The 13,137-nt window shown below is 42.4% G+C and overlaps 1 protein-coding gene across 4 annotated transcripts in view; it reads left to right on the top strand.

Annotated features, from left to right (window-relative positions):
* Window positions 1–13,137, top strand: part of SHROOM3 (shroom family member 3) — a 283,783-nt gene that overhangs the window by 222,585 nt on the left and 48,061 nt on the right. For all 4 annotated transcript variants that reach the window (XM_037050994.1, XM_037050995.1, XM_037050996.1 and 1 more), the window contains one exon: window positions 4,882–5,013. In XM_037050994.1, coding sequence (XP_036906889.1) covers window positions 4,882–5,013 — 132 coding nt within the window. The remainder of the gene's footprint in view (window positions 1–4,881; window positions 5,014–13,137) is intronic.

A 13,137-nucleotide genomic window follows, 5' to 3' on the forward strand; every position in this document is an offset into this window, starting at 1 on the left:
AAAGACCAGATGCTGGAAGAAGACTATTCACAGTAGATGAGGCAGTCTCCGATGTGATGTTTGACCTGGACCAAGGCTGAGGACAACCCACCCAAGTGAAGAATTGGGAGGAAGACTATTCCAGGCAGAGGGAACAGCATGTGTGAAAGTGAAGAGCTTGGAGGGGGTGGGGAGCTCAGGGTGGAGTGAGACGGGCAATATTTACCGGTGGGTACACAGGAGCCAGGTCACTTGAGTGTCTCAGGCCAAGTTAAAGAACTTGGATCTTACCCACCGTGCAGGCAGGAGTGATGCTTGGGCTTTATTAGAGAATGACACAATCCATTTATATTTTTAAAAGCTTATGCTGTCTCCTGTGTATATGCTGAATTAGAGGACAAGAGTGGAAGTGGCCACTTAGGAAGCTGTTCCCAATGGGACAAAACACAATAGAAAGGAAGAAATCACTGATTTTAACAGATAAACCAAGCACTTGCCTAAGGTTGTAACTGTCTGTGCCAAGTAGGCGTGATTCCTGCCCCCTTTTCACCACCCAAGGACAAAATAAAACTATTTAAATTCAGTAGAAATCAGGAAGCCCAGCTCCTGGAGTCTTTCACTCAGCTTCCCTAGTCCTTCCCCAAGTGTCATGGTATTCAAGAGAACAACAGGAATAGAATGATCCAGAACTTTTTCTCCTTGTGTTGGCTGAAACTTAATTCAGAAAACAGTTGACAATACTGTTAAAATACCAAATAGTAAAGCACAAGTTATGAATATTAGGGGCTAGGAAGAAGAGAAAATATGAATGTACTCATCATAGGAGGCAGAAACATGTAGATGGTTGACCTAGATTTCTTGTTTCTTAACTATTTGGAGGTAGAAAAATGATACTTGGATTATGGATCACAATATTTTTTCTAATCCCCCGCTCACCCTTCTCAGGTCCTCTGTGATTCCGATGTCATCCTAGTTCAAGATGTCAGAACTGCAGAACATCAAGAAATAATATCAAAACAGCCCCTCAAAATGTCTCCTTTGTTTTGTCGGCGAGTTAATTTATGGATTAAAAGGAGATAGCAGGAAGAAAGGTTACAAGTCTGTTGAACATTTACCAGTATGTCATTTATTGGGCAATTCTCTGTGCCAGGCGCCTTGCCAGCCTGCTCTGCCGCTCTGAGTTTGTAGTGGAGCGAACAGGCTGTCAGAGGCCAGTGGGAACTGCACTTTGATTGCCCGTGCGCCACTCAGCTGGCATGGAACAGGGAGCCTCATCCTGACCTGCACCCAGAGAAAACGATGTCCAAACTGAAACCTGAAGGACAATGTGGATAAGCCAGGAGAGAGGGGTACCTTTCAGGAATCTGGAAGTAATCCCATAAAGTGGAGTTTTATTTCTGTACATTTCACTTTGAAGCTGTTTCATTGACCCCAGGGTTTCTACAACGTATCTTTTGGTATCTTGAAGTAAAACCCTTTGAGTATCTTTGCGTATCTTTTGAGTATCTTTTAAGTAAAAATAAACTCATCATGTTAAATTAACAGCTCCATCATCACCATTCTTTACCCATTATGCCCAAATCTGGGGTAGTAATTCCAAGGCCTACAGAATTTGTGACATAAACTAGAAAAAATTGAAAAGACTAAACTGGAAGGAAGAAGAGTGGGTGGTTGTCAGTGATATTCATCCCAGATGAGCACAGTTCCATGTGTACTTTGAGCCATAATATACACATTCTCCGTGTGTCAGTTTGTTCATCTGGAAAATGGGGCTAAAAAATTTAGTTCTTCCAGAAAAGTTATGAGAATAACTCCTGACGTATGGGAAAGCAGACATATCCTTTTGTGGGAAAGACCTGGAACGATCTGCTGTAGTCACTTCAGCACCATCTCCTGATGAGATTAAAGCGCATGGCAGCCTTGGTTGATTGGAGTCTGTTGTGAAGCAGGTGGAATAGTAACCTCAGTTGGGTAGGAACACATGTGATTTTGGAGACAGCCCAAGTTCAATGTGCAGATACAGTAATTGGCAAGGGGAGGCAAGGGCCAAGTGAGGGTTCTGGTTGAGGGTCTCTGGGACAGTAAGCTTCCCACCACTTAGTCTGGGACTATTTTCCACCTAGATTCACTGTGGAATTTATTTTCACAGGAACATATGGATTTTAAAATGTTTATTTGTTTTTCAGATTATTCCAGAAAAAGTACCCTCTGGGTGCTGGTGATTCTTCCCACACACTCTCTGGCCCCACAATTTTTAACCATTTTCATCTCATGGCTCACATAAACTAATTACTAAAATTCTGTGGCACCCCAAAAATATAATTTCTGCCCATCTGACAAAAAAGTAGGTATAATTTTGAATCATTCACACCAGATGGCTATTATGCTGCCTGGTCATTTTTGTATTTGACAACCTAAGGGAAAAGAGGTCAGTGCCCCTGACTAAACAGTCAGGTACTGTGTGTTTTAAAACTTCTTTCGGCACACGGGTTGAAAATCGCTGCTCTAGGCTGTTCTGGTAGGTGTAGTGCATTTAAACAGCCCACTCAGGAGCCCCCAGAGCTGGCCCAGCAGGGGTGGAGGGAGGGGAAGGTTAGCAGGGAGGCTGCGTGTGACTCAGCCTGGGGACTACAGTCAGCAACAAGCACTGTGGCTTTCACAAACCCTCTGCTAACCTCAGCTGGTCCCCTGGAGGTGCAAGGTGACAGGACAACAGGTGGCCATGGGGAGCAGTACTTGGGTGCTGGTCTCCACTTCCCTCAGGGTGAAATGAATCATGCACTGAAAATCCATAAGAAGATTAGACGATTTCATGTTCCTCATGCTCCCATCTCTCTCCCATTTGCCTGTTCTTCATGCCAGCCCTTCACTGTGACTGTGTACAGTGCGGGCAAAGCAAGAGAAAGGGCTCAGCCACCGTGTGAAGAGGACAGAGCCAACAGTTGTGGTTTAAGGCAAAAATGAGGAAGTTATTAAATGCCGCAAAGGTTTTGTGAGTGCTCAGGCCTGGTCTTTGTTTCCCTCCAGCAGACATTAGGGTCCAGAGGAGAGCTGGAAGGGAATGCTTGCTGCCAGAAGGACGATGGCAATGGAAGGTCTTGGGTGTGCGCTTTGCATTCGTGTAATCTTTACATTCATGCATTTGATGGTGAGATGCCTCTGAATCCACTTTCTGCCACAGCTTGAGCCAGATGGCCATTGGGGTTGGTGCTTCTGAGGGTTCTATGAGGAATCCTAAGTGGAGACCACGAGATGAATTTTGCAAAAAGGCTTTGACAAGTTAACTCTTCAGCCAAGGCTCTTCTCTCTATTATTTCCAGCGTAAATTAAAGCCTTTTTAGTTGTGTCTGTTTTGCATAACATCTTAGTTGAAAGGAGCTCTAAAATGAAGGTACTGTAGTAAGACAGTGTACAAACCATGTGTGGGCAGTATGCTGGACAATTAATTGACACTCTGGAAACTTTATAGCAACTCTGCAAGATAGGTATAAGAGTGGCTAATTTGCTGAGTGCTGAATATGTGCCAGGCTCTATTCTAAGGGTTTTACCTGGATCATTTGAAGCTTCCCAACAATCTTTTATACGCATTTCAGAGGTGAGGCAACTGAGGCACAAAGAGGACAAAGTCACGGACCTGGTCAGTGGGAAGAGCCAGGACTACAGCTCAGACAGGCTGACTGACTCCAGAGCCAGGCTCCTGACCATAGTGCACTCTGCCTCTTAATTGCATGTTGCACATTAGGAGTCCGAGGCTCAGAGTGCACTTGCCCAATGTTATTCAGTGCATAAGTGAAAGAACCTCAACGAAGTCTTCAGACTTCAAGTTTAGGTATATAATGAAACTATACAAAGCCAGGAGTTCTGAATTTGGTGAGAAAAGTGATGCACAGGAGGAGGTGATGGTGCTTAAATATAATCGTGGTAAAGATGAAACTTTACCTAGAAATGGAAACTCCCTGGTCATCTCCTTCCATATCCTGAAGTGACAAGAAATCAATACCATTCAGTAATCCCCGCTCTCTTGGCAAGGCCTGTGCAGAGGAGAAACAGCATGTGTTTGCACCTTCTCAGATCCCTACGTGTGTGGGGCAAACCAGTCAGCTCTTAGAGGCTTAGACAGATCTGCGCATTGAAAGCACTGCTGGTGCCCAGCAAAGTGGAATGTGGCAAACCGGCCCCGGAGTCCAGTGCAGGGGGCAGTCAGGGCATTTGGAAATTCCACAGCTGAGACTCCCAAGGAGAAGAAATATGCCCGTTTCCACGGCACAGTGCATTTGGCCCCATGGGGCTTAACATTTTCCTCTGACTCCTGAGAGTATGGAGGAAACGAGTTATGGGGATGGAGGAAGGGATCGGGGTGGGAGGGTGGATTTAAATGGACACACGGAGGGCTTGCCTGCAGCGCGGTGGAATCCAAACAATCTGAACTAGCTGGGAACTGGCATCTGCTCTGAGCTGCCACCCACTGACCAGAGCAAGGGCTGCTCCACTTGCTGAGCGCTGTCCTCAGAATTGAGGCAGCGGGCACTTGGTCTCAGGGAGCCACCTCGCCTGACAGTTTGCGTCAGCGAGTCCCGTTTCTCACTTACCCAAAGATGATGAATTATAAGAGAGTTCAGCCTCATAACAGTGTGTCTTTCTCGCCCCTTGTTTGGAAAATCTGATATCCTAAAACTGAAAGTACACTTCATTGCCTCACAGAAACATAGATAGGAAAGGATGAGGACCCTCAGTAGCGGATTTGCTTTCTTTGGGGCAAAGAACTTCAGTGAGTGCAGGTTTAGAACATTGCTCTAACTCCAGGGTTAATTTTCAGGCATGCTTCTTGTTAGATTCATTTGTGCCCCTGCCCACAAACACCATCACACTCAACTTCCTGTTTTCCTTTTTTTTTTTCACCAGAGATGCCTGTGTGGACCCGGGCCCTGCAGATTCTGGCACCTCTGACTCCTTCAGCTCAGAGCACCGCACCTCTGACCCCCAGCACAGGAAAGCGGCATGGTCAGGAGGAGCTAAGCTTCGGCTGAAGCACAGGTAAGAGGCATGGAGGTCGGTACCAAGTGGTTCAGAGAAGGGACTTGGCTTCTGGAAGAGGGAACTGGGGGCAAGGCTGGTGAAGATAGGGCTAGTGAGAGAAGTAAGGTGGGGGGGGCAAACAAGGGGGCCAAAAGCTCAAGAGTTCTGAAGGATAACATCTTAATGGCAGAACTCAAATTTAAGTTCTGAAGAACCCAAAAGTTCCTGGGAGGTAATCCAGGAGTCCCTCAAATTATTTGATTCAAATATCTTTAAAAAAATATATCCATAACTGTTTCTAAAACTATAATTTAAAACACCCAAAGTAATATTACCAGTGTCTTGTACTTTGGAAGTGACAAATGTGTCAAATTGTATGGCAAGATTAATTCATCTTTGAGCTGATACTCATTTAAAACTTTTCTTGTTTCTAATTGAAAAATGTCCTGAGATTACTAAATTAGCCTAATAAAAAGTTACAGCTTCTCTGTGCTGGATGGCATGCCAAGACTTTGCACATCAATCAAATCGTCATACCAGTCCTGGGAGATTTGCACTAGGATTCTACTAGCCAGTGTTGGATTCAAATTCAGCTAGTTTGACCAAGCTCATAGCCACTATGCTTTAGGGCCTCGACAGTCAGCATAACAGAACCTACTTCAAAGGAAATCCATGGAGATTCAATGAGATAAGATATTCAAGGCACTTACAACAGAGCCCACTCACAGGAAATGAGAACTTAATGGTAGGTGTTGGGTTGGCCAGAAAGTCTGCTTAGTTTTTTTCTGTCAAATACAAGACATGTTTTTCATTTTCACCAATAACTTTGTCGATTTGGATATTTTGAATATGTGGATTATTTCCCACATAGTAGAACATTGATTGTTCTCAGTTAATGTCTGGATTTGATCACTATCAAATTCTAATGGTCTCCCCGTCGGCGGAGCGTCATCCAGCGAGAAATCTCCAGCAGGAAACTTTGTAAACCACTGTTTTGACAGGTTCGATGGGTCACAGCACCTTCTCCATACACCGCACACATCTCTCTTGTGTTTCGGCTGTGCCTTTGCCTTTCTTGAAGTAATAAAGCATGATATGCCCAAAATGTTGCCGATTTTCTTCCATCTTCAATATTAAAATGGCTACACCAAAATTCACCAATTTGTTAAGTTCTTTTTAAACGTATGGCATGCTGATGTGATAGCTGTCACCATACAATCTAACAAAATTGTTTCCAATGAGGTTAAACACAACAAATTGCTACTAGAGCCACTGTACTGAAAAAACCAAACCAACCTTTTGGCCAGCCCAGTAAAACACATATTTGGTGGCGGTGTAATGCTATGGGTACTGTCTCATCACCATTCTCATCACTCTCAGGGAAGTCTGTGCCCAGCATGAAGGTCAGTGTGACGTAGTGAGTTAGACGTGGCCGTGGCATCAGACAACCTAGAATTCACAGCTTCCCATCTGTAAAAGTGAGTTTGTTAACCAGACACTGGGTTACTGACAGGATCGAAGGTGCTAGCACACGCAAAGCACGCGTGGAGGTGCCCAGCACGTCATAAGCACTCAACAAATGTTGCTGTTGATACCAATTTCCCTGACTCCAGTTGGGGGATTCCTTCATGTGGACATGTGAATTTGCATTATAAACATTATAAATGTTGTGTTTACTTGTCATGTTTTTTTAGTCTCCTCTAACCTGTTACCTCCTTACTCTTTCCTTGCCTTTTACGACCTTGACAATTATGAAGGGTGTGGGCCAGTTATCTTGTAGGATGCCTTCTGTTTGGGTTTGGCTGATAATGCCCCTTGATTAGATTGAGGTTATGCATTTTTGGCAAGGATACCACAGAAGTGATATGTCCTTCTTAGCACGTCCTTGCAGGGATTACCCAATGTCGATGTTTTATTACTGGTGATATTAACCTTGACTACTTGGTTAAGGTGAAGTGTGCCGGGTTTCTCCATTATAAAGTTATTATTTGTCTCTTTATAATTAATATATATCTTTGGAGACATAACTTTGAAGCTATGCAAATATTCTGTTTCTCCTCACACTTTCTCCCACACTTAGCATTCACTAGCAGATATTGTCTGCAACAATTACTACTGTAATGCTGTAAGCATGATTCTGTATTTCCTGCTACATTTATTCATTGGAATTCTTCTCTAAGGAAGAGCTGTCTCTTTTCCCCACTCATTTATTTATTCAACTATTTAGATCAGTAAGGATTCCTTCATATATCAGTCATATTTTGTGGATTCTAATCCACGACTACTTTTTCTTACTTTATTGCTCACATTACTCCAGATTTGGTCACTGGGAGCTGTTTCAAGCTGGCCTTGGTCTAAATCCTGATTTGAAATTTGGAGAGGGGTGAGATGCTGATGTCTAGTTCTTCCACATACAGAGACCAGACATGATGGGCTTATATTCTTAGGAGTTTAATGAGTGTTGAGGTGGGAGGTCAGTGGGCATTGAGCAAGTCTGATTTGTCATGGAAATCTGTACAGTGATCTCAGGTTTAAAAGTGCTTGGGTCACCTCATGAGCCCATTCCTAGTCCAATGGGTCATAGGTGCACATGGCTCCCTTTTCATGAAAAAGATATTTAGGAAGGATTTCTCACTTAAAAGAGCAAACGGAAAAGCCTCCCCTCCCCCAGGTGTATACAGGGACCAGTCCAACCACTGAGTTCAAGAGATACTCTTAGTAACCCAGGGCTTACTATTCTCACACATCTAGACTTGTTCATCCTTTTCTGCTTGGTTCCTGAATTCTCTTACATTTAACTTATCTTGGCAGACGTGTCTCCCTAAAAAAAATCTGTGAAGCCTTAGGCTAGGGTAGTTCAATGAGTTGGTAGAGAAAACAGAATGTTCTTGCTTCAAACTCCAGACTTTCCAAGCCAGCGCTTTCCTCCATGAACATCTCATTCCTTCCCCACCTTCCACCACCAGTCACCACCTTCATTCTAACAATGATCTCATCTGATTATTAAGCATTTACCCATATATGGTGATGTGCTCTGTAAAGTAAATAAAGATGGCTAATAGAAAGCTCAGGGCTTGACTCGTAATTCATTTGCAATTGAGCAGCAAGGTTAGTTCAGCTGGCACTTTGCACTTCCCTTTGCAATGAGTTCTGTCCCTGTGATGCTGACACAGTGTTCTCAGGACAGTGTGCTTTAGGAGGCTTTGGTGGATGTTGATAGAGAACCGACCCCTACTTCATAGCCTCCCAAACTGTGGGCAGCTTAAAGCAATTAACACACTTTTGCAGATAGTGGCATTTTTGCGTGTGAAGGAGGGTGTGGGTTTAGCAGGGAAGATCATTCAAGGAAACTTCCTGGTTTCAGTTTGATGCATTTTTATCAGCAGGTGATTTCCCTTGCTTCCCTCCTCTTCCTGCCCACAGAACAGCATTCTGGCCTGTTGAAGCTATTATTCCTTGGATGCTGGTGCTTCTCAGGAAAAATTACTGGGAAGAGAGTCACCTTCTCTCTTCCCTCTTCTAGAGCAGGAATTGAACTTTAATTGGCCAGTTTACAGAGGTGACTGGGAATCAGTCCCTCCCACCTGCACTAAGCTTAGCAGGTTCAGGGCGGTTCAGGCAGCCTGACTGGAGGCACATGGAATTGTCTGGAAGGCTTTGCAACCCTGGGAGGGACAGAAAGAGCAGTAGCAGGAGTAATGGCTTTTTACCCCACTCCTGGCTGTGACGTTCAGTTGGCCAGGGGGTTGCTATCTAGGATGTGTCTCAACCTAACAAGGTAAGTCCACAGTTACGTCAGAATGAGGTTTAAAATCTTTCAGTGTAAGATTCTCAACTGACAAGCCTTGCACAGGCGTCTGTTTGATGTTGTGCTATGTCTGTTCACAAAGAGAAGCCAGCCACACGTTAAGCCCATTTCTCTAAATTGTCGTGAAAACTGTTGAGAACCTCGTGTGAGTCAGTGTACTAGTAGGATCTCTGAGGGAATGTTCAGTCATCCTCGCTGCCAGGGGCTGTCATTGTCTCCGTATTTTCTGTGATGTGTGTACCTGGGGTGGCTTTTTAGCTCCTGCAGATAAGCAGTCGCTTTGTGTTGCGTACTCCGAGGTTTTGCTTCCCCTCTTCCCTGGGGGATTTCAGAGCGTTTCTTCCTGTTTCTCACAGGGAAAGCCTCCTTACCCCATGTGGTGGTAGCCAAGTTGTCTGTTCTCACTGACAACATTTGTATAAAGAAACGGAACCTGTGAATATGTTCTCAGTTACAAAGGAAAGGTCCAGGCTTCTCATGTAACTTCGTTTGCATGAAATGTATTGATTGAGATTGCAAGTTTTACATCATTTCATTCTATTACAACTAAGGGTTTAAATATTTGGTTATTGTTTCCATTATTCACAGTAATTTGAGTTCAACTCTTATCCTTATATTGATTCAGAATTTTGGTTTGGAGTTATTGCTTAAGGCCATTGCTGGCTTCTAAGGATACTTTTACCTAAAAGAAAATAAAATATGTAAAAAACAGGTAGATAAAACCAGTCATAGTAATGTTCTCAATCTGAAGGTGACTTGAATATTTATTTTATTATTATGGGCACTCATTTTATTATTATACCTTATAAAGGGTAAAAAAGAAAACATGAACTGCTTATTTTATAAAACATATATAGAAAGAGGGATCACAGGGCTGGTTTTTCAAGTTTTACTTGGCATTCTTTCATTTGAAAGTAAGAAAGCACATTCTTCTGAATTTTATTATTTTCTGCCCAACAGTGTCAGGTTATGTGTGAGTACTGGTGGAGGTTAAACTTCTTATTGTAAATTTAATCTGGACATACTCATATGCAGGAACCAGTGAGAGCAAGTGTGCTGAAAGGTTTCAGCTTCTCTGCCTTAAAAACACCTTCATTATTATTTCAGGTTCCAATATTACTTGAAAGCTTTATTTTTAATGAATAGCTCTTTTCCAGTGTGATTTTAAAATATAGATTCTTTAGGTCATTGTTTAAGAATTTTGTCTGAAAGTAATGCTTTCTGTCCTTTTCTTTGTTGTTGCCTTTAATTTTTGATTTGTGGCCTCTTTCTCTAAATGAAGAAAAAGTAAAGTAGAGAAGAGAAAAACAATACAATGCATCAAATTTACTCAAAAAGAGAATTGAGTTTCTCTATTTTGGAGGTTTGGGGGCATTTATTTGTTTTGCTTAATGGAGTGGTGTTTAGGGGAGAAAAATCACTACATAAAGGTTAGCCTGCTGTCTCACAGAGGAAAAAAATCAACTCCTGTCTTAGTAATTTATACTTTGGTGTTTTATAAAAATTAATTAGCTTGATTTCAAACTATCTTGGCTGGGATCTGGACTCCTTTAAACCCGCAAAGGACAACATGCTGTGGATTTCTGCGGAAAGGAGGCGTGTTTCCAGCTTCAGTGCTGGGGTACCCTGCCCCGCCTGCCCCTCAGCCCTGCCACTCACCGAGGAGAAGGGCACGCACATCACTGTGCCCTGCCCTGCCGAGCCCTGCCGAGCCGCTCCCAATGTGTCCGGCAGGGGTCCTCTGGGAGAGTCCCAAGCAACTTTTCCATAAGAAAATAAAAGGCAGCGATTCAGGGGCACACACGACATTTCTAGTGCTCTGCAATATCTGACCTTTCTGAGATCTGTGAGATTTGTGGGTACTGTGTGTGTGTGTGTGTGTGTGTGAAAGACAGCCAGCCAGCCTGGAAGTGATTCCCCTGTGGAAGCTCTAGCAGCATATTCGACAGCACAGAGAAACAGGGGAGAAGAAAATTCTAAAATCAAGTATTCGGTATCTGAAGAAATCAGTAAAAGCCAGTCCCTCTTTCCTCTAACAAATAAAATGCCTGGTTCCACATCAAGAGTTAAGAAGACAAAGTTATTTGTTGACAGAGTCTGTGCTATTCATGTATGCTATGCTATTCTGTTGTAATTGAGTTTGAAAGTCAGGGAAAGACAAAGCTGAATGCTGTTATAGATCAAAGCTGTTACAGTGTTTGTATCAACTTCTGCCATGAGTTGTATGCAAATGTTGAAGTGTGGGAAGGAGGCGAGAGTGTTCCTCTGTGTGTGTCCGAGTTGAGGGGAGGAGGGTTGAAAGGGGAATACTGAGAAAAAGGAACATTTCGACACCATCAACCTCTGCTGACTAGTGCAAGACACCCACCCCCGTTGCTGGTCCTTCTCTTTTATAGTAATAGTTTTGTGTGGTTATCAATAAAATTTAATCTTTAAGAAATGTTTCAAAATGGAGGATGGTAAGGAGATAAGTAGTGAAAGAATACTGGGACAGGTATGGAGGAATGGGGTAAAGTATCTGAATAGAAAAGGTGGGTATTTTTTTAACCTTTTATGCAAATTTTATATGTTAAAGTCTTAGGTCTGTTAGCAGACTTCACTCTTACTTGTGATTCCATTGTCAGAGTCCAAAGTCCCCAGGGCATATTATCCGGATGTGACATTTAAAAAGAGCTCTTTCCAGAAAGGACTGTTGCTATGGGGTTATATTACCTAATGCATACTTTTCTACCCACTGAGCCACTTTTTAAATACACAGCTGTTATTGAGGCAATTATAAAAGCCTTGAAAAAGTTTGCCTGTTCGGTTTTTCTTTGAATCTCCAAAGTCTGAGGTATAGCCCCAGCAGTCATAGAAACTAGAGGTGAGGGATGCTGTAAACAGCTAAAGGGTTTGTCAGAACAAGGCCTCTGCCAACTGTGTGTTAAGGGACAACTGCCACCTTTTTATTTTTATTTTGGAAGATGATAGGCTTTTTCAACTCTTTGAAAATTCTTTTCAGAATTATTTTTGAAATAATTCTGAAAAGAATTATTTCAAAGTTTTTTTCAAACAGCTTTTCCATTTCCCCGGACCCATAGAAAACCTGTGTCAGTGGAGGACGGCTTTTATTCCAGAGTTCCTTCTGGGTCTGTAAGTGAAACAGTCTTATGAGTGCAGCTCAGTGTAACTTGGCCACAGTTTTCAATTGTTGTATATTATTATCATCAGTAGTTAGGGCCTATTATTTTCCTGTCAACAGGAAATGCCAAAAATGCATTCTTGCTCAAATACGAATCATCTACTCTTCTATACTAACGGAGATATAATTATAATCCCACCCAAATTACTTCTATAATGACCTTTAATTGTCTATATTGAGTTTGTTTCCTCTTTAAAGTGTGAAAGGGGCAATTTAGCAATAATTATCAAAATTGCGAGTTCATTTTACTTTGAGCCAGCAGCTCCACTCCTAGGAGTGCCTGCAGATATATCAGCATAAATAGAAGACGGGGTATGGACATGGTTGTTCACTGAATCATTATTTGTAATAGCAAAAGACTAGAAATCAAAAAGCATTGCAAGAGGGGTCTCCTTGAGTGAACATGATATACACACACAGTAGAAGGCCGGGGGGCAGCTAACAGGAAAGACCGATATGAGAAAGCTCTGTAAGGACTGACATAAATGATCTCTAGTATGTATCGTTACATTGGAAACAAGGGTAGAACACCACACTTAGTTCTTTTTGTGAAAGAGGTGAAGTAGATTTTATGTTCATATTTGCTCATATTTGCATAAGGAAAAAACTGGAGAAGATACATTGGAAATTAGCCACAGTGGTTAGCTCTAGGAGCTAGGGAAATTGGGGGAAGGGCTAGGAAATGCTCAATGGCTTTGATCTTTTTTTTTAAGTATGTGTATTAAACCAATCAAAACAATACTAGAAATATGGCAAAAAATATTAAGATTTGAGACATTTTGGTGATCACACAGATGTTCTTTATATTAATCTGAATAAATTTATATATGCTTGAAATACTTGCTAATTTTAAAAGTGGATGAGGAAACAGGGGGAAAATAGTAGCAACACTCAAAATGATCCTTAAGAAACAGAATTTACGGAATATATTGGCCACTGTATTTTCTTTCTTTGGGGGGAAGGGCTGGACCAAAATCTTGTTGGGGTGGACTTTGCCTTCTATTACAGCACTGTGCGCCAAGTCAAAGTGGATGGGTGGGTAGGTGGTGGGTTCGTGAGGGCATTAAGAAATACGATGTTCTATTTGATAGTGCCGGTAGTTGAGTATATTAAGTATTCCTACACATTCAACTCATGCCCAGGTGATAACTGG

This window comes from Sturnira hondurensis, unplaced genomic scaffold (genome assembly GCF_014824575.4).
Source record: "Sturnira hondurensis isolate 20B ecotype Veracruz unplaced genomic scaffold, ASM1482457v3 Scaffold0007036, whole genome shotgun sequence".
NCBI lineage: Eukaryota > Metazoa > Chordata > Mammalia > Chiroptera > Phyllostomidae > Sturnira > Sturnira hondurensis.